Below are 22,689 nucleotides of genomic sequence, written 5' to 3'. Positions count from 1 at the left end.
AAATAGCAGAAGTGCAGCTGCCCATAGCGACTTATAAATAAGTATTGGTCACTCCACAGCCAGTTAGAAAATAAACGCATATATCTGATTGGTTCTTAGGGGCAATAGTGTGGATGAGATCTGCCTGGTGATATACAGTAGATACATACACACACACTCAAACACTCTTTGAAATCAACAGGACAGGAAAAAGATGTTTATAAACCCCTGAGATTATGCTTTCTTTTTGTGCTACCCCATCCCGCCAGAGTATAAACCCATGTATTGTGTATGTATACAAGACTGGGATGTGAGCAGCAGCCATAGGAAGTACTGTACATATTTACATTCTGTTTACATATTTATTGTGTATTCTAAGTGCCTTTTTGTGATATGTACTAGCTGGAGCCATGTCGTCTCTACTCACTGTGTATTCGTATACTGCTAAGATGACAATAAAGTTTACTTTGACTTTGACAGGGATTCGGCCTGGATTCGTCCTTTTTCAGCAGGAATCGGCCGAATCCTTGTCCCTGGCTGAACCGGATCCCAATTTACATATGCAAATTGATAAATGAAAATAAAAGACGAATTAACTTTTTGTCACAAAACAAGGCAGTCGTGCCCGCAATCCCCGCCCCTGGATGAACGACCAGACACGATTTCTGCGGTCCTGTACGCGAGTGACAGAGAGCATGTGGAGGAAATCCCTGTTTGTCTAACTACCGTTCTGTCTCTCTCTTACCGCTAGCCTCTAAACTTCTGAAACGTCTCATCTTTTCCCGTATTACTAACTTTCTCTGCACCAATAATCTACTTGACCCTAGGCAGTCTGACTTTCGACCTGCACACTCCACTAAGACTGCCTTATGTTGAGTTGCAAATGATCTCCAGACTGCTAAGGCCAAAGGGCATTACTCTATTCTCATTCTCCTGGACTTATTTTCTGCTTTTGATACTGTTAACCATTCTGTTCTAATGCAAGTTCTCCATTCAATTGGTATCCGTGATCAAGCTGCATCCTGGTTCTCTTCCTACCTTTCTGACCGCTCCTTCTCTGTTACTTTTGCAAACAAATCCTCTCCTCCTGTTCATCTTAATGTGGGGGTGCCTCTGGGGTTCTGTACTTGGTCTTCTATTGTTCTCCTTGTACACTCTCTCTCTAGGAGACCTTATATCTTCATTTGGCCTTAAATATCACCTCTATGCCGATGACATTCAGATATATTTAGACACTCCCTCTAACCTCTGATGTTCAAACCCAGATTGCAGACTGCTTAGTAGCTATTTCTTCCTGGATGAATCAATGCCACCTCAAGCTTAACTTGGCCAAGACTGAGCTCATGGTCTTTCCACCCAAACCGAGCCCTTCTCTTCCTTTCACCATTACTATTGATGGCATGACTATTAACCCGGTTAACTAAGCGCTCTGCTTAGGGGTCATCTTTGACCAGTCCCTCTCCTTCTCTAACCATATTAATAATACTGTCAAAACCTTTCGTTTCTTCCTCCGCAATATAGCCAAGATACGCCCATTTATTTCACAAACAACAGCCAAAACACTAATCCATGCCCTTATCTTATCCTGTTTAGACTATTGCAATCTCCTCCTAACTGGTCTTCTTGACTCCCATCTTTCTCCCCTCAAATCAATCTTAAACTCTGCTACCAGGAACCTTCTGCTCTCTCTTAAAAGGGAACCTGCTCAACCCCAACTAAAATCCTTAGCATGACTGCCTGTTAAGCAAAGGATAGCATATAAAACCCCTTCTACTAACATTCAAAGCCCTTCACTCCTCTGCTCCTCACTACATTTCTTCTCTTGTCTCACTGGTTCCTGGTCGTCTTCTGTGCTCTTCTCAGAGCTACCTTCTCTTCACACCATCCACATCCATTGCCAACTCTTGTCTCAAACCCTTCTATCTTGCTGCTCCTTACCTCTGGAATTCCATCCCTGAATTCCTTCGTAAGGAATCCTCTGTTAATCTCTTCAAGAAAAAATTAAGAGCCTACCTTTTGGACCACTAGAACATTATCCTAGTCCTGTCCCTACTGACTATGCCTTACCTTGTGCACATTTTCATCTCCAATTTGTACCTGTATGTTAGCCTCCCATCCACTTAGACTGTAAGCTCTACGGGGCAGGGACCTCCTTCCCACTATGTCTCTTACCACATAGCACTTAAGCTCCTTGTCCTATGATTCTGTATATATTTATTATGTGAATTGTCTCCCCCATGTATACTTTTATTGATTATTGTTCGATATTCAATTTAATCTTTCATGAAGGATTTGGCCGATTCCCAAATAGTGGATTTGATGCATCCCTACCTGTACAGTGTAAAACTTCTTTATATTAAGTCCCTTAAATACGCCGCTGATTGCACCATACATCAGGAACAGATTATCCCCCTTCAGGCAGCAGTAAATATATGAACCATCCAAACTTTAATTTGGGGAATGATTTAAAGAACCCATATATTTGTCCTCATCTTTAAATCATTAGGTCGGATTAATGGAACAAGATGAATGCCCTGTAATGATGCTTAATTACCGTTCTAGGATGAAATGTACCGGCCTCCGAGACGGCACAATATAATAACAATGCTTTTCCTTATGCGCAAACCTGCCATATGATAGGTCATAATAGGATAAAATATCTCCAATCAGTGTGAGGGTGAATAGGCTGTCCAGCTCAGTGCTGTTACCCTATATTTATAGTACACCCCAACCTTAAGCCCCCTGTCAGCTAATTATATGAGTATTTACATATATTTCTACTTCTCGTGCTAACCAGAAAACATTTCATGGAACCGCATGCACATTTCTTCCATTTACAAGGTGTAGTTCCTTGTGCATGGACTATTCCATCGTTGCATATCCTTATATATACGTATGGGTATAACAACATTGTCTCTAGTGCCCGTAGATAGATATATATATATATATATATATATATATATATATATATATATATATATATATATATATATATATATATATATACTGTTTGTTTTTGGGATTGAGGCAAGCAGTATGGCAGTTTCTCTAGTCACATAAATAAATAGAACCAGATTGTGCCAGATGGAACGTGTGCTACACAAAATCTCAATGTATGTTTTATAGGAAGTGTGTGGATATGAAAGCTTATAAATAGAGGGCATTTCCCTTATATCCTTTCCCATATTATAATGCTGTGGGTACCTGAAGATCCCGGGGGTACAACTGATAAACACTAAAGATCTGTGAGTTTGCCGATCAGTCCCAAGTGCTTTGTGGTAATGAAAGAGCATTTTCCATTCAAGCCTAGACTCCGCGCTGCCCCTTTCTTTTTCCTATTAAACTAAAAGCCTGTGGGCAGTGCCCTACACAGAACCATCTCCCTAATATGACTGATACAGGGGTGATGTTATGCTGCTGCTTTTAACAATGCACATATCTCCGTACATTTGTAATGCACGGTCTATTGAGATACACTACTTATTGGCACAGGCTGTGTCTGAGTATGAGGCTCTAGAACTGGTTTCATCAACCGAGGCTGCTGGGAAATGATAGAGGTTTTGGAGTCCATGTTCTAATGACTTCTTTTTCCTTTAACAGGCCATGCAATGTTCAAAGTGACCTACATGAGCAACCATGACTACAAACATCTGTACTTTGAATCAGATGCAGCCACTGTGAATGAGATTGTATTAAAGGTTAGTGGCAATGCCCTGCTGATACACTGCTGTCACATTTATAGCCACACAGGAGATGCCATATGGCTTGCCTGGGCTGACCTATGAAGTGTTCATTAAACACAATTTCCCATTGCACAGACAGCTCTGTAGAATGAGTAGGGTGGACTAAAGTGATAGTATTGCTTTATTGTTCCTTAGGCCGTATCGCTCATAAATCTCACCCTGGCTATAATCGCTCTCATCATCTCCACTCAGTGCAGCTCATTTATACCAGAGGTCATTCTTATTAACCTCTTGGGCTGCAGAGACACTGGTAATATGAGAATGTGCGATTGCCATTGCAGAAATGCTGTTATTTGTGATTCACTAAAATTGTCCCTTTAGGAACCAATAAAAGAGTACAGTTGTTTTTTTTCAGAGATAACTGGTTTGAAGGCCAAATACACTCTTTGTTTTAGAAAGCAGCTTTATAAAGGCATAGTTTATAGGCTGTTTAGAACATTCCTGTTGTGGCATTAGGGCCCCAGTTAAAGCAAGCTATGTGGTCCCTTCCATTCACATGTATAAGTCTATGTATTTAGAGACTTTAATAAACACAACTCTGAATAAAGTATTTAAAGGAAAGTTTAACTTTTTTTGTACAGGTATGGGACCTGTTATCCAGACCTGGGGACCTGGGGGTGTCAGACAATGAATCGGAAAGCATGTTTAAAAATGTAGATTTGGATAAAATGGAGTCTACGGGAGATGGCCTTTCCGTAATTCGGAGCTTTCTGGATAACAGTTTTCTGGGATAACAGATCCCATACCTGTACTGTATTTTCAGGTACTCATCAAATTATTAAATATGTATTCCTTATTTTCTTTGTGGCAATAAGAACAGCAGTTGAGTCTTGCTTTATGGTAGGTGTTCTATAGAAACACTCAGGCTGAGATGCCTTGTCCCAGCAGACACAGAGCAGGACTCCTCACTCTTTTATCTTAGTCTCCAACTCTCCTTCAGTATACTTAAAATAAAGGCCAAAGCTGCCATGTTAACAAGGGTGACATTTAGCTAAATTGATATATATATATATATTGCTTATTTTTCACTAAAATTTACCTAAATAAGTAAGGTTATGACATGGGAAAGCTGGGTGTTTGTTCCATTTATTACAGTAATAACACACTGCTTGGAACAAGTGCTTCATTCACCTGCCTCCTTCCATGTAAATGATTGCATTTTTTTTTTAAAATTTGTGTTTATTTAGTTTCAACAGGGAAGGGAGGGAATGGGTAGGGGATAAGAGGTAATGATTGCATTTGTTAATCAGGAATTGCTGAGCGTTCTAGAGTTGAGTAGTATAAATGATGAGGTACCTAATACAAGGTTAGGTTTACTCACACCCATACATAAAATAGCAGCAGGATCTTCATTGTAGGGAGAGCCTCTATCAGCCATTCAGAAGCGGTGTCATATTATTCATCTTGACTGGACCAGTTTATGGTTGAATTATGTGCCCAAATGCAGCACTCTGGGTTATACATTAAGCTGGCCATAGACGCAAAGATCTGATTGTCTGATCTGATCTTCGGACCGTGTGTGGAGAGTCCCGACATTTTTCGTCCTGCAGAGATCGGCCATTTGGTCGATCGGACAGGTTAAAAGATTTCTGTTGGCTGCGGGTAATATCTCTGCGTGTATTTCCGATCGTACTATTTTCAGTGGGAGACTGTCACTAGCTTTGGTCGGACATAACTTTCGTACAATAGCTGTCAGGGGCAGAACATCGGCTGATCTGTTCTTTTACTACTTTATTTGATCTGAATGGTTAGTGGCAGGTCGGGAGATGAGGAAGTCCGATCATACGTTGATTAGTACGATCAGATCTTTGCGTCTGTGGCCAGACTTAAAGGAATTGTTCAGTGTAAAAATAAAAACTGGGTAAATAGATAGGTTGTGCAAAATAAAAAATGTTTCTAATATAGTTAGTTAGCCAAAAATGTAATGAATAAAGGCTGGAATGATTTGATGTATAACGTCAGTCAGATCACTACTTCCTGCTTTTCAGCTCTCTTGGTTTACACTGACTGGTTACCCTGGCTACCAGGTAGTAACCAATCAGAGACTTGAGGTGGGGCCACGTGGGTCATATCTGTTGCTTTTGAATCTGAGCTGAATGCTGAGGGTCAATTACAAACTCACTGAACAGAAATGTACCATGTGGCCCCCCTTCAAGTCGCTGACTAACTCAGAGTTATAGAGCTGAAAAGCAGGAAGTTGGATTCTGGCTGTTTTATTAGACATCTGTTCACTCCAGTCTTTATACATTACATTTTTGGCTAACTAACTATATTAGAAATATTTTTTATTTTGCACAGCCTATCTATTTACCCAGTTTTTATTTTCACACTGAACTGTTCCTTTAAGGTGGCCATACACGGGCCAATAAAAGCTGCTGACAGATCGAGTCAGCAGCTTATTGGCCCGTGTATGGGGCCCCCCCCGACGGGCTTCCCCGATTTTTCAGCCAGATCTCGATTGGATGGGACTTTAAAGTGGACCTGTCACCCAAAAAAATTATTCAAAATCCTATTTTATCACATTAGTCAAGCAAAATGAACTTTAATTACACTAATTATTTGAATTTTGTTTCCTTCAGAGTGGAAACTCACAATTATAGCAAGCAGGCAGGAGCCATTTTGTGGACACTGTTATTAAGACAAGCCTTCCATCATCTCAGAATATTGTTTCTGCAGCAGAATGGGGGACCTGAAGTCCATCCCCATGCCCTGGTTACACAATTAAATCGTGAAGAGAACGGTGGAATGTGTGGAGAGCAGTGACATCTAGGAAGTGCTGAATGGAAAGTGAAAGCAATTGTCTGCCTCGCCTCTATGCCTAGGCATAGAGGCGGGGCAGACAATATTTGATTGACAGCTGAGATTTTTAAATGAGTTTACAACAGCTATGAATGCTTTAATAAAAAATAGAAATTGGATTTCATGTTTAATTTGAAAAGGACTTTTATTATACAGATTTTTGTGTCTGGGTGACAGGTCCACTTTAAATCCTGTTAGATCATGGCCGCATCTGTTCATTGATACGGTCCCGCGATCCAACCACCCGTTACTATTCGTTAGGATCCGATTGTTGGGCCCTAGGGCCCACGATCGGATCAGCCCGATATTGCCCACCTCAAGGTGGGCATATCGGGAAGAGATCCACTCGTTTGGTGACATCGCCAAACGAGCGAATCTCTCTGTGTATGGCCACCTGTAATCTGTCCTAGATCTGACAGGTTTTTTAACCTATCCAGACAGATATTGGTCGGGGAAGGCCATCGGAGGGCCCCATACACTGGCCAATAAGTTGCCAACTTGATCTGTCGCCTTTTTTTATCTGCCTGTGTGTGGTCACCTTTAAGGTGGCCATAGACTCAAAGATCCGCTCGCTTGGCGACATCGCCAAACGAGCGGATCTTTCCCCGATATGCCACTAAACAGCATGGCTATATCGGGGGTAATTCGAACGTTCGGCCGTATGGCAGAACGATCGAATTACGATGCGCCAAGGGGCTCCAACGGGTCGGTCGGTTTAAAATCAAACCTTCCCGATCGATATCGTGGCCAGATATCGATCGGGAAGACCCGTCGGAAGCCCCCATACACGGGCAGATAAGCTGTCAAATCGGTCCAAACGACGGATATCGGCAGCTTTATCTGCCTGTGTATGGCCACCTTTAGTTTAGCCAAGGGGTAGTTACTGGAAGAGGCCTCCAATGCAAGGTGGTTTATGAGTGCTAGAGTCCTGCATTGGGTCTGATAGCCACTGGTTACCTGCAGAAAAGCAGGTACCTTGCAGGTAGGAGGTGTGTATGAGTCAGGGTCACAGTTCTGGGTCCAATCTAGTTTAAAAAATTGACTCTGTCTCCTGCAGCAGACTGGGGAATGGTGGTTAGAGGGCATCCAGCAGCAGAACAATTTGCCATGACTTGCAGTGTAGATAGAGGAAATGTTTCCCATTTACTTAGCAGACAAGTTCTTGTCCTTATCTGCCTGACAATGAATATTCCCAAACTGATATGGATGAATTATCAGACTGAGATATAACTAGGTCAAATGTATGCCCATCGCATTACCCTGTACCTGCTGGGCCCAGGGGCTCTGGGGAGCAGGTAGACCCAAGCCATGTACAGTATCCAGGATTCCAGATAATAATGTGAGCCAAACAGGCAGTATGATAACTGCTCGTCATGTATATACAGCAACTGGGATAATTAGCAATAGACATAATTGAATGGTTAATTGCAGCTTTTAGATTCACTGATATGATGTTAATAGCCAGCACAAAACTGCCTTCTTTGTCTGTGGAGCTAAGTACTGCCCTTTCCACTCTGGGTAGAGCAGACTCACTTTTTCTTGAACTGAATAATGATAAAGCTGATTTAATGAAAGGATATAAAACCAGTAGCTGTCCATGTGTTGACTGCAAGTTGCAACTCCCAGCAACACAGGTAGATAGAATTCAGCGACAGCCACAGGACAACAGAACAGGCATCTCTCATATAACCCTATTTGCTTTACTCTCTGTTAAATATGTTCTGTGTCTCCTGAAGGTAAATTATATTCTGGAGTCGCGGGCCAGCACTGCCCGAGCTGATTACTTTGCCCAGAAACAAAGAAAACTGACCAGAAGAACCAGCTTCAGCTTCCAGAAAGAAAAGAAGCCAGGGTAGGAGAGAAGAGAGAGAGAATCCACCAAGATTGTGACCCTGCAACTGCCGGATCTGCTGGTAACTAGGCCTTGTGCTGTGCATTGTGGGTCCTTCCTTGATGGACACTGACAAAAGACACAGGAGCCCAATTTTGGGGAATCCCACAAACTTTTTAACCTTTAACATTTTAAGCCCCTCTACCCTCAAATTCTCATCCCCAAGTTTTTACTGCAGCTTCAGAATGCACAAGGCCCAGGTAGTGTCAACCTTTTACCTCACAGAATGGATGGGCTTGCTGGAATGAATTCCCCTCCTTTCTCTTTTTAGTCAGGGATGTGAAAACGGCAGCCATCGTGTGAAGAAACTATGGTTCACAAAAGCTTTGTAGGGGTTTCTGTTTGACATCCCAAATGTAAGTCATAACCGATCAGTACAGAGTATTAGTGAAATGACATTGTAAAGAGAAGAGATTTCTACAATAAAAAAGTAAGAACATCTCTGTTTCGTTTCTGTTATTCTTGGAAGAGTTTGTTGCTTTAAACGGTGGTTCACCTTTAAATGAACTTTTAGTATGTTATAGAATGGCCAATTCTGAGCAACTTTTCAACTGGTCTTCATTCTTTCTTTTTTATAGTTTTTGTATTATCTGCCTTCTTCTGACTCTAATTTCAAATGTGGGTCACCGAACCCCATCTAAAAAAAACAAAAACAAATGCTCTGTAAGACTACAAATGTATTGTAATTGCTACTTTATATTACTCATCTATTCAGGCCTCTCCTATTCAAATTCCAGTCTCTTATTCAAATCAATGCCTGGTTGCTAGGTTAATATAAGTCATAGTAAAATGTTGCAAATGCACCAGATATTTGTCTTGCCTCCAGCTGGCCATAGATGCAAAGATAGTCGAACAAATTAAAGTTTCGTACAATTTTCGGACTGTCTGTGGATCATCCCGACATTTTTTGTACCATGGCGATCAGTCGTTTAGTCAATTACCGGTAGACAGGTTAGAAGATTTCTGTCAGCAATCGATAATATCCCTGCTACATGTATTGACAATCTCAATGTGAATTTGCCGGACATAATTTTCAGATGATTGTTATCGCGGGCAGAACGTCATCTGATTTGTTCTTTAAAGGGATACTGTCACGGGGAAAAAAAAAATTTTCAACATTAATCAGTTAATAGTGCTGCTCCAGCAGAATTCTGCACTGAAATCCATTTCTCAAAAGAGCAAACAGATTTTTTTATATTCAATTTTGAAATCTGACATGGGCTAGACATATTGGCAATTTCCCAGCTGCCCCAAGTCATGTGACTTGTGCTCTGATAAACTTCAATCACTCTTTACTGCTGTACTGCAAGTTGGAGTGATATCACCCCCCTCCCTTTCCCCCCCAGCAGCCAAACAAAAGAACAATGGGAAGGTAACCAGATAGCAGCTCCCTAACACAAGATAACAGCTGCCTGGTAGATCTAAGAACAACACTCAATAGTAAAAACCTATGTCCCACTGAGACACATTCAGTTACACTGAGATGGAAAAACAGCAGCCTGCCAGAAAGCATTTCTCTCCTAAAGTGCAGGCACAAGTCACATGACCAGGGGCAGCTGGGAAATTGACAAAATGTCTAGCCCTATGTCAGATTTCAAAATTAAATATAAAAAAATCTGTTTGCTCTTTTGAGAAATGGATTTCAGTGCAGAATTCTGCTGAAGCAGCACTATTAGCTGGTTCATTTTGAAAAAAAAAAAATTCCCATGACAGTATCCCTTTAACGACTTTATTTAATCTGAATGGTTAGTGGCAGGTCGGAAGATTACGACGTACAATTGGTCGTCAGATACAAGGGTAAAATCTGCACGTCTATGGCCAGCTTCAGTTACCACCTCAGTACAGTCTAGTTACGGGATCGAGACTACTATTAGCTGCCAAGTACCCTATGAGGTAACCAACAATTGTGGATGAAAAATATAATCTCCCCAGCCTATAACTGGATCCTCTGCAATAGGCACATGCTTAGTTCAGCAGGATTGTCGGTGTATATGCTGTTCAAGGGCTGTGGTTTGGGGCCCAGGGCAGCACTGGACCTAAATACGTGGTCTCAGAATTGGCCAAGAATCTGAGTCAGACACTGGTGAAGTTGCTGCTGTGTAATAGGTGGATTGTTGTAGGTGGGCATGTGTGTCATTTGTTTACTAAGCGACACATATATAAAATAATAGGCAAGAGGTCTAGAGATTTTTCTTTACTCTTGTCCAAACAAAGTCTGCCTGAGGTTTTGGGACCGTTTGAGGACTGTGCAGCCTCTGCAAATATTGATGGTGAGCTGGGATCGGCTAATTTTTGCATTGCTTACTCTTCCTTCATTTGCATAAGCCTGACTGATGCATGGCACAGCAGAATACCTTGAACAGCAGGACACAGTCACTGGCAGCAATTAGATCTACCCTCAATCTTTAAAACAGGGCAGGCTTCCAGGGCAGTAATTATTATGGACAATGAACATATTTACAAGAATAAGCATAGCATTAACCAGGTGGCAATTGAAGGACAAGGAAATCCCCCAGGGCTTCTTTTCAGAATAAAAAATACCCTGACCCAGGGGGACTTTTGATTGCAGCGCTGCACCAACATCTCACATGGCTTTACCCCAGCGTGGATACTCTGAATACGTACAACAGCAATTCTATCTGAAATCAGATACTTCACCCTTACTGGTCCAATCTGCTCAATCTGCTCAAGATCAGAACTCCCTGTGAGTATTGACAGTACTTTGAATGGCACACATCCCCCCCACCCCCAGGTACTGTGAGGTTACTTTAACTTGGGGGTCAACTTGGGTTTATAGAAATACAAGCCTAAAGTAAAAATCAGGTATTTTCAGTCACTTCTACTCTTTCATTGCAAAAGATATTCACAGATTTCTGTCTAATGTGGTTTATTTGGACTGTACCACAGGTTCGAGTAGCTGGGGGAGACGCAAACATTTTAAGAAGCTTTAACTTTTTTTTTTTCTCATACAGTCTATTGTCATTAAAGGGATCCTGTCATCGGAAAACATGTTTTTTTCAAAATGCATCAGTTAATAGTGCTGCTCCAGCAGAATTCTGCACTCAAATCCATTTTTCAAAAGAGCAAACAGATTTTTTTATATTTATATGTGACTTGTGCCTGCACTTTAGGAGAGAAATGCTTTCTGGCAGGCTGCTGTTTTTCCTTCTCAATGTAACTGAATGTGTCTCGGTGAGACATGGGTTTTTAGTATTGAGTGTTGTTCTTAGATCTACCAGGCAGCTGTTATCTTTTGTTAGGGAGCTGCTATCTGGTAACCTTCCCATTGTTCTTTTGTTTGGCTGCTGGGGGGAAAAGGGAGGGGGGTGATATCACTCCAACTTGCAGTACAGCAGTAAAGAGTGATTGAAGTTTATGAGAGAGCAGAATAGGGACCGCACAAGCTCACCGTTTTTCCTCCGGTTCAGGTGCTCAGTCTCACAGTGTCCCCACTGTGAATACAGCAAAAATTCAAGAAAGCAGACGGCACTTCTGAAACTGGGGTTTATTGGAGTACCTGCTGGTAACACCTGACGCGTTTCGGGAGTTATCCCTTAATCATAGGTGATTAAGGGATAACTCCCGAAACGCGTCAGGTGTTACCAGCAGGTACTCCAATAAACCCCAGTTTCAGAAGTGCCGTCTGCTTTCTTGAATTTTTGAAGTTTATGAGAGCACAAGTCACATGACTTGGGGCAGCTGGGAAATTGACAATATGTCTAGCCCCATGTCAGATTTAAAAATTGAATATAAAAAAATCTGTTTGCTCTTTTGAGAAATGTATTTCAGTGCAGAATTCTGCTGGAGCAGCACTATTAACTGATTAATGTTGAAAATTTTTTTTTTCCCCGTGACAGTATCCCTTTAAACACATGCATATAGAAGAGCAAAAGCTGGAAGTTACTGCATTGTACCATATATTATATGGCACTAAAAGGGTTAAAGAAATTAATCTTAAAAGGTGTCACCTGGAATAGCAAAACAATTTCTTCCACTCTAGTATATTATTGTTCTGAGTCCTGCCCCCAGCTAATGTGCATCTAGATGGAGAAAAGACTACAGTACCCAGAATTCTCTTTCCCAAAGAACTGACTGCTCTGGCAGGGGCCTGAATGAAAACACCAAAATCCAATAGTGCAACATATATTCATCTGTAATGGATCTACTTGTTCATATTCTCCCCAAAGCTCACCCTAATTAGCCAACTTTGGCCCCTGCTCATGCTTATATGGCAATCCATTATTGAGGGGTGGAACTAGACAGCACTTTTCTGAAGACTGCTAGCAGAAGGACAAAGGCTCATACTGTCCCCGAGCAGAGCCTGTAGGTGACCATATATTTGATTGAGACGTCTGCATAATTTCTACTATACTGTTCGACCATCTGACAGGCACTCAGTCCAAAATCAAAATTATTTTTGTTGACACTCCAGCCATGCACCCAATAGATTCTGGGGTTTTCTACTGATTCTACTGATCAGAGAATCCGCTTCCCCGCTGCTCCCCTTGTTTCCTGAACTGCAGACGGATTTCGTAGCCAAATGCAAAATATTGCATTTCGGCGGGGAAATCCACCAAGTGTGCCTGCACCTGAGCAGAGGAGATGCTTCCTGGTGCTGGTGGAGCTGGAGCAGTGAAGCATTGTGGGAGTGGATTCTCGGCCTGCGTCTCGTGGCCCTAGCCTTAGTGTGTGTGAGTTGGCCTTTCACATAGATAGTGGTTCATTTGTTTGTATGTCTAAATCGAAATTCAAAGGAGTCGCTCGAAATTCAAAGGAGTCGCTAGAGCCCCCAGGGGCCAACAATTTGATCATACAGTGGATCTAGGAGACCTGTTGTAATGATCACAATTCTTATGTGGCCCCTACTCAACAAGATTTTCAATTCGGCTTATGGATATCTAGCAGATCTTTGGCCAGATTGCTGTCTGACAGACCCTATAACGGGAACCATACATGGGCCAATAAACTGCCAACTGGGTCTGAGCCGGCAGCTATTACTGCCCAGTGTATGGGCAGCTTCCAGTCTTTGTCCTGCTGTTAAGGCAAAACAGAATAACCCCATGCTCACAGGAACCCCAACACAAATAAAACCCCTTCCCCACTTTTGCTCATGCCAAGCACCATGGAAGTGAAAGGGTTAGCAGCCCCTTTGATAAATAAATGGATTTCTCTGTGCAGGGTGGAAATAAAACCCCAGACATGAGTTATGCAAAAAAATGAATGGGATTAGGATTGATTTAGTATTTACTGCAAGCCATTGTTTTCATTACGGTAAAAGATTGCTCAGCCAACTAATGAGATTTCTGGGAGATTGGGGTCTGGTGGTTGCGAGTCCCAGCGGGTACATTCTGTGCTGGTAGGATTGTGATGAAGGGGTGGTCAGAGATGCCACTTGTCTCAGAGGTTCAGTCTAAGATGCTGTGGTTAATGTTTAGTGAAAGCAAAATAGAGGAGGAGGAAAATAAGTCGATGAGCAACAAATACTCAACCTGTGGATAGTGAAGTTGCTTGGAACTACAAATCCCAGCATCCTTTGGCAGCTCAAATGGTGCTACTTGTGGTTAAGCAACAGCCATCAAGAAACAGTTTAAAGATCCTTGAATAATGTTCCTGTTGAGCAATTTCACCTTCTACGTGATTTATTGATCCAGATCACTGCTCCCTAGAGTTGTTTATATTGCTTCTTATAGACTATAGCCTCTATAAAGGGTGCGTTTTGGGATATCAGAAAAGGCAGAAAATGACCATAGTTTTGTAATGTTTGTAGTATTAATGTTCATATCCTCCTAGTAGAACTACAACTGTCAGTCCTGTACTGCAGCAAGCTTAGATCAGAACAGTAGCTTGTGCTATAAATGGTATCAGTATGGCTGAGTCAGCTGTGAAAATGTCTGTCTGTCTGCGCCTCGGGCTTTGGACCTCCCAGGCAACTTGACTGCAGGTACATTGATATCATTGTTACTATCTGCTACTCATATCTGCTATCTGCTACTTAGTTAAGGCCATTGGGTAACACTGTTATCCAGTATGCTCCTGACCTGGGGTTTCTGGATAATGGATCCTTCCATAATTTTGATCTCCATATTTTAAGTCTACAAGAAAATCTTGTAAACAATTAATAAACTTGTTAGGCTATTTCCATTAAGGATTAAGTATAAAGTACTGTTTTATTATTACAGAGAAAAGGGAATTTATTGATTGTATGGATAAATTAGGCTCAATGGGAGATCTATACCTCCCAACATTTTGGAAAAAGAAAGAGGGACGAAAATAGTTGACCACGCCATTTTTGTGGCCACACCCCCTAATTAACACACATGTTTGTGGCCACACACCCTAATTACCATGCTCATTTTACAAAATTTGGCAGGTTATGAAAGTTTGAACACATTGCTGTGGTTTTTTTTTATGTGTTACAGTTTTGATAATGAAGGTGAATTGCCCTTTAAGCTGAAACTCACAGTTTCCCCAAGAGACCTGCTTATCTTAAATAGTTACAATCTAAGTGCACCTGCCATGTATTCTGGGCTCTGCCAAAAGCCAATTAAGATAGAAATGTTGTATCTTTTTCTGGCTGTTCAGTGCAGATCAAAGAGCAAGTCGGGACATTTCAGTAACATTCCAGGACTGCGGGTTGAGCTGTCAAAATCGGGACTGTCCAGCCAAAAACAGGGCAGTTGGGAGGTATGGAGATGGCCTATCTGTAATTCGAAGCTTTCTGGATAACAGGTTTCCAAATAACGGATCTCATACCTGTACTTTAAAAGCAATCTTGCAGAAATGTACTAGAGATTACTCAGTCCCACAGCAAAATCTTTTTTAGGTCTGTTTTCCTTATTCTGAAGCCCATGTTTCTTCTTTGTCTGGACCAGCCTAAACTTTTGCAGGTGCTCAGCTGCTTTGCCTGCACCCAGGCCCCAGTGCTGATAGTTCTGTTATTCAGTTCAGATGTGTGCTATAGATGCTGGGAGTAGAAACAGGCTGAGAAAATATATAAAACTGAAACATGCATTAAGGACAGTGTATATAACGTGAGCTTTGTGCCACTGATGCCAAGAAGCCAGTACACAGATGGCAGTTTGTATGAGAATAGATTTCTGACGTTTTGGATTTCCAAAAAAATAGAGTGGGCAGCAGATAAAACTGTAAAACACCAATAGCAGTGTTTGTATCCACCATAGGAATTTTGCACAATGGAATTTAGCCCTGTCTGAAAATGACACAAATCTTTCTTTTTATGCAACAATTGATTTCCATGCAACTTGAGCAGACTTAAGTATGACTGTTGCTGGCTGCTTGCATGGAAATGGATTTGCACCTCGCCGGCATGAATTAGGCTTTGATCAGACCATGATTGCTACAGGCTGCAACTCCTTTAGTCACTTACACTTTGCAACATGCCTGGGCCTTTCTGCAGAACCCGACAACCCTGTTTCCTCCTGCTCTGAAAGACCGGCTGTTCTGTTACTATGAAGAGAACCCATCAGAGATACTCAACTTGCCGGTTCCCCCCCTCGATATAAAATAAACTATCTATATATCCAATGCAGTTTAGCATATCAAGTTAAAGTGCTTGGATGTTTCAATTTTGCCCCCCCCCCCATAGCACATTCCAAGGTTACAAATACAAGTATGCGACCTGTTATCCAAAATACTGTGACCTGGGGTTTTCCAGATTTTGGTTTTGGCCCCCTCCAAAATGCCCCAGTATCTCCCCATCTTCTTTTCTGCTGATTCACTGAACATGCTCTGTGCTGCTGTCAATTACTGAGTCATAATCTAAGGCTGATTAATAATAATTAATAAAGATAATCACTACATGCTGCATAGAAACCAGTGTAACTAGCATCATAATTTAATAAACAGACCTGTAGCATAAGCTTATATTACAGACCGACCTCATTTTCTGCTTGATAATTAGCGACAACCCCTAAGCTTAGTTTCTCAACAGCTGCTCAGAGCCCACTGAGCAGACACTTTCCAAGATGGTGACCCCCTGTGACAAGTTTGAAGTCCTGGATCATTGCTGCTATTGACAAGCTGAAACTTTAGGCTGGTGCAATAAATTCAGTATATAAAACATGGCATTTTTAGCCCTATTCATTTTTACGTTTTAGCTCTCCTTTAATGAAATTAACCCAATAGGCTGGTTCTGCTTCCAATAATGAATAATTATATCTTAGTTGGGATCAAGTACAGCTACTGTTTTATTATTACAGAGAAAAGGGTAATGATTTTTTAAAATTTGGATTATTTTATTATAATGGAGTCTAAGGGCAAGGCCAGACGAGGAGATTCGGGGAGATTTTGTCGCCTGGTGACTTATCGCCACGTCTTTTGCGCGCCTATCTCCCCGAACTGCCTCAGCGTTTTTTCCCCATAGGCTACAGCGCAAAATCGCCTGCGCTAATGCACACGCGGCGATGCGTTTTCAATAGTCGCCCAAAGTTGCCTCTACTGAGCCGAGTAAGTTCCATGCTTGGCTTCACCCAGTAATACATGCTGAAATACATGCTATAGTTGTAGGGCCCTAAAACAGTTCATTAAAGGAGAAGGAAACTCTGTTTGTTTAGGATAGGAGCTGCAGTATTAATGTGGTGTGACATCACTTCCTGCCTGAATCTCTCCCTGCTCTAGGCTCAGATTATAGTAGAGAAGGGGGGGGGGAAAGAGGAGCAAAATGAGCATGCTCTTGCCCAGGGCAATGAGGTTTAAGATGAAGGCAGGAAGTCTGATACAGAAGCCCATGTGTACACAATAGAAGGAAAGAAATGCAGTGTTTCTTTTGACAGGGGACTCAGAGCAGCACTACCGTATATACTCGAGTATAAGCCGAGTTTTTCAGCCCCCAAAATATGCTGAAAAACTCTACCTCGGCTTATACTCGGGTCAAGCGCAAAAACGGTCGCCGGCACCTAAGAATATTCGCCAGCGCCTAAGAATAGTCGCCAGCGTCCAAGAATAGTCTCCAAGAATGGTCGCCGGCATCCAAAAACGAGACACTGGCACCTCCAATGGGAGCAGAAACCCTCAATTTTTTGATTGAAACTTACCAGAAGTTGCTGCATTTCTCACCCTCGGCTTATACTCGAGTCAATAAGCTTTCCCAGTTTTTGGAGGTAAAATTAGGTACCTCGGCTTATATTGTGGACGGCTTATACTCGAGTATATACGGTACTTTGGGGGTTTACTGGTATATTTAGATGGACCTTTCTGATAAGGCTTACTTAGTTTTAACCTTTCCTTCTCCTTTAAGTTTCTGTGCTTCTTTTTACTATTAGTTTGGCCCTAACACCCATAGTTTATATAAGGTACAAGAAAACAAATATTCTTAATAGACACTTTTAATTGAAAGTGTTAATTGCAAAGTACATACCCAGCAGCTTCTTCTCCTTCTGCCAGATCATCATGCAAAGCTGGCGAAGGTGAGATTGGAGGTCTGCGAGGGGAGGCACAAGGATAGGAGCAAAGGGGAAAGAAAGGAGACAGTTATGATTATGTTTGTATATGTGCTGCTAATAGTACCTTTATACAAAGTACTATGGGGTGTGGGGTTCCCTGCCGGTTGATGTGATCAGGGAACTTACACTCTGCAGCCGCAGATACTCCTCCATATATGAAGTGGTACTGGTGTTTCCTGTGGAAGAAGAGCGTCCATGTTAAGCACTGCTTTGTACAAAAAGCATTATTGTGCTCATGTGGCCTCTTGTAATTATACTCTATGTAGTGTCTGTGCATAACCCCATTTTCGTTGCTGGATGGCACTTTGCATGTTTGTGAAACTGGTAATCTACCTGATGTTTTGTGGTGCCCTAATAGTGCCCACTAATCGTTACTACACTGCCTGATAAAGTTCTTCCTTCCCTGCACAAATATCAAGGCAAGCAATACTTTGAGCCTTTTATATTTCTGTGTTCCATTAAACATGCATCTAATTTCTTTTCCATGGGTACCCAGCTTTCTGCAGCGCCTGTACAATATAAATCACTGGCCTGTGTGTTGATTTGTGTTCTCATTAGACTCATGGGTCTCTTGCTGTTTATAAAAATACAGAAGGGGTGTGGGAACGCGCCCAGGCTAATTAAAGCCCTACAGGTCTGACCAAAAATGGTTCATTGACGCACAGTTCCAGGCCTAGTGTTATCTGTAATAACTTATTTTAAAAGTAAACAATTTCCAAAAAGGCACAGTATTAAAGTTGCCACGGTACCCAATATGGTGGTCTTGACTTTTTACCTGCATTTAACTTTGTTGTCTTGGATATCATTCCCCTATAAAAAGCCACATGGGGGTGGATGAGCAGATGAGACCACTGTTCAGGAGTCACTTTTCTCAAATAATAAGTATCTGACCCTCTGGACATATAGGATTTAGGCTGGCACTTTGTTAACCTTATATGGAGGTTTTAATTTTGATTTAGGTATGGTGGCCGAGCAATTATAAACAGGTAGCTACATGTGGAAAATACCTGCACTTTCAAAGAATGAACAATTACAGGTATGGGATCCATCATCCAGAAACCTGTTTTCCAGAAAGCTCTGAATTATGGAAAGGCCAACTCCCATAGACTTTTTTTAATCTAATAATCAAATTTTTACAAATGATTTTCTTTTTCTCTGTAATAATAAAACAGTACCTTGTACTTGATCCAAACTAAAATATAATTAATCTGTTGGAAGCAGAACCAGCCTATTGGATTAGGATAGGATTTTTTTTTAGTAGACTTATGGTATGAAGATCCAAATTACATAAAGATCCGTTATCCAGAAAACTCCAGGTCCTGAGTATTCTGGATAACAGGTCCCACCATACCAGTAGGGAGGCACCAAATCCACTATTTTGGATTCCGCTGAACACCCGAATTCTTCATTAAAGATTCGGCTGAATACCGAACCAAATCTGAATCCTAATTTGTGTAAGCAAATTAGAGGTGGGAAGGGGAAAACATTTTTTATTTCCTTGATTTGTGACAAATAGTCCCCACCCCAATTTGCATATGCGGATTCGGTTCGGCCAGACAGAAGGATTCGGCCGAATCGGAATCCTGCTGAAAATAGTCGAATCTTGGCTGAATCCCGAACCGAATCCTGGTTTCGGTGCATCCATACCAGTAGTAAAAGCTAGAAAATGTATTTATTTTCATTTCCAAAAATTATTGGTTTTAATGTAAATATTGTTTTATGTTAGGAAAAAATAAACTGAAAAGCATTGTTTGCACATATTTCTGCATATTCATATTTGTGAGACATCTTTTTGAAGGAACAACCTCTGGGTAAGTACTTACCAGCTCTGCACACTGTTGCTCATTCTTTGAGGCAGGTATTCACTTTGTTACTCAGGTCCAGGCAGGGGCGGAACTACCGGGGGAGCAGGGGGTGCAAGCGGGCCAGGGCCCGCACCCCCTCAGGGCCCCCCGGCAGTCCGCCCGCCGCATTTTCGGCGGCCAGTTCCGGGTTTACGGAGGGGGGCGGGGGCCCGGCTGCGCGTCCTGCGCCAGGGCCCGCCCCCTCTAGTTCCGTTTTTGGGTCCAGGGCTGCCATCAGGGGGACAAGTGTCCTGGGCCCGGGGCTGAAGGGGGGCCCGACAGTGCTGCACTTTTCGAAGAGCCCCCCTTGACCACTCCGCAGCCGTGCCTCTGCTTGTGAAGTCCTGAAGAGGCCCCTGCCACCAATTTTTTTTAAAAAAAATATTTTATGGGGCCCCAATTTCTTTTTAACTTGTAAGGGGAGCCCTGGCACCAATGTTTTTTTTTTTACCTTATAAGGAGGCCCTGACCATCAATATGTGTGGAGGGGGTTATTTTTTTAGCGCTGATGTCTGTGTGGTCTTTTAATTGTGGAGTGGGCGGGATCAGGGGTGGGGCTTGGGTGCCAGGGTGGGCGGGGACCAGGGGGCCCTGAAAATTTTGTTGTATGGGGCCCCGTGATTTCTAATGGCGGCCCTGCTTAGGTCAGTCGGGTGATGCTTGGGCACCTCACTTCTTTTGCCCTATTGTCAAAGAAAACAGCAGGCCCTTTGCCTAATGGAGGGGCCAAGAGTTATAGGGGTACTGTTTAACTATCCATATGTGTAATAAAAAAGAATGCAGAACCTTATTTTACTGCGTATAAAATGCTGTGCTCCCAGACTTTTTCATTTCAGGCAGGACCATTATGTGGTCAAACATTTGTTTGTCCCTTCTTAGTTCATATAGGTATGGGACCTGGTTTCCAGAATGCTCAGGACCTGGTGTTTTCCGGGTAACGGATCTTTTTGTAATTTGGATCTTTGTACTTTGTCTACTAGAAAATCGTGTAAACATTAAATAAACCCAATAGGCCGGTTTTGCTTCCAATATGAATTAATTATATCTTAGTTTGGATCAAGTACAAGGTACTGTTTTATTATTACAGAGAAAAAGTAAATTCTTTTTAAAAACTTGGATATTTGGAGTCTATGGGAGACCGCCTTTCAAGAACTTGGAGCTTTCTGGAGAATGGGTTTACGGATAACGGATCCCATATGGCTGTGGTGATTCTAGTTTAAAGCATATACAAAACAGTTTATAAACATACACCCTCACACTATATCCTATTTGGCTTCCTATTTTGACATTCTGGGCTCCCCCCTTCACCAGTCTGGAAACCAATGAGTGTATTTTATGCGTTATCCTGACTCGAATTCCCGTCAAACCAGGCCTGCTCCTCCAAAGCACAGGAACGTATTATTCATCTGTCATAGAAAGGTTTGAGATTCTTTTCAACAAATACAAATGAGTTTCTGAACTTAAATATTGCCTCATAATATCTAGATTTGTTCCACAGTTTGGTCACGGGCTTTATAGAGCTTTGCTTTGGAAGCGGGAATGTTTCATAAAGATTGATGGCTAGGATTGTATATGGGCCCCGTTCTGTGTAGTCTGATGGTTCGATGATAACGTATAGACCACAGATTAATGGACTCGAGAGGCGCTCGGTGCACGGCAGCTGCTCCACATCATTACCTCACGATTGAGCTGAATGTACGTTATACACTGAACAATGGGCTTCATTTAACTTGTGTGTTTATTGTACACAGCAGAATAGACTGTTTATCGGGCCTGTGTGTATCGGTAATTGTTAACTGATGGGCCGTGGGCCTGGGGCAGCCCCAAATGGCTTTTGGAGGCCTGCGGCTTGCCTGGAACCTCTCCAGCTCTCATTATATTGCACCATTATATCTTTATTTCTCACCCCAGGAGAAAGTTGGAGAGCACTGAATTTATAGGAAATTGTGAACATTGCTTCCTAAACATCAGGGCTTTTTTGTGTCTCTACAAAAGTGGGGCATCATATGTTTTGGCTTGTGACCCTATTTAAGCCAGGGCCATATTTCATGTGGGCACCTAAAGGCCAGCAATATCCACCACCCCAATTCTCTGCGTGCTTGCCCGCACCCGCCCCTCTTATTATCGCGCCTATGCAGGGGCATCCTCCATCATTCATCAGTTACAGAGGGGTTAGGAAGCGCAAAGACCTGTGTGCCAAGACCCCAGAGTGCCCCACATGAGGCTGGGCAACATACTGCCCTAGGCCCGTGCTTTTGGGTCCTTGCCACAAATAAGGGTTTGATTTTTGCCCTACTGCCCAGTAATGTTTATAGGGAGGAAATATTCTTTCTTGTCCTCGTTATTCATTGGACATTCTTACAGGATTGTTGAATAACCCGCTTATGCTTACTTGTTGCTGTTTACCTTTTGTCTTGTAAATCTAAGCACCCCCAGGCAGTGCTTGAATTGGGTCAAAAAAGTGGAGGGATGGTACGTTCAGCGTGCGTAGTGCGCTGTTGCAACATTTTGACCCCACCCATAAATATAAGCCACACCCACCATTATAATAAGCCTTGCCCACCAATACGTTCTAGTTTCAGCCACTTTAAGTCAAAACCATTTTGCTAGTTCCATTTTTATTAAAGTAGAACTAAACCCTAGGTATGGGACCTGTCACCCAGAATGCTCAGGGGCTGGGGTATTCCAGATAAGGAGTCTTTCTGTAATTTTGAACTCCATAACCCAGTCTGCTAAGTAAGCACCAAACGCAGGTGGGGCGCAGCATGTTGCACTTTACCTGTGTTCGGCGCATACACGCGCCTGTGTGAGTACAGCCCCCTTCACAATAATTCAGTGCGTCTACTCCTGCGCTCCCCTGCGGCTGAACGGAAGAATGCAGGGGAGCGCAGGAAAAACCGCCCGTGTGTAAGAGCCCTTGGCCATTTGCCTGTATACTGAAAGTGCTCTCTGGACAGCTTTACTAAGAGAAC

At 42.3% G+C, this 22,689-nt stretch overlaps 1 protein-coding gene across 6 annotated transcripts in view; it reads left to right on the top strand.

Moving 5' to 3' along the window:
- The window catches only part of mapkap1.S (MAPK associated protein 1 S homeolog), a 147,504-nt gene extending 138,653 nt beyond the window's left edge, over nucleotides 1-8,851 (top strand). For all 6 annotated transcript variants that reach the window (XM_041575059.1, XM_018232847.2, XM_041575060.1 and 3 more), the window contains 2 exons: nucleotides 3,580-3,677; nucleotides 8,258-8,851. In XM_041575059.1, the coding sequence (XP_041430993.1) occupies nucleotides 3,580-3,677; nucleotides 8,258-8,377 (218 nt within the window). In that variant the 3' untranslated portion in view covers nucleotides 8,378-8,851. The remainder of the gene's footprint in view (nucleotides 1-3,579; nucleotides 3,678-8,257) is intronic.
- Nucleotides 8,852-22,689: the final 13,838 nt, after the last annotated feature.

The sequence above is a fragment of the Xenopus laevis genome, chromosome 8S, assembly GCF_017654675.1.
Source record: "Xenopus laevis strain J_2021 chromosome 8S, Xenopus_laevis_v10.1, whole genome shotgun sequence".
Taxonomy (NCBI): Eukaryota; Metazoa; Chordata; class Amphibia; order Anura; family Pipidae; genus Xenopus; species Xenopus laevis.
Note: the sequence above shows the minus strand (reverse complement) of the source record. Positions and strands in the feature narration are given on the sequence as shown.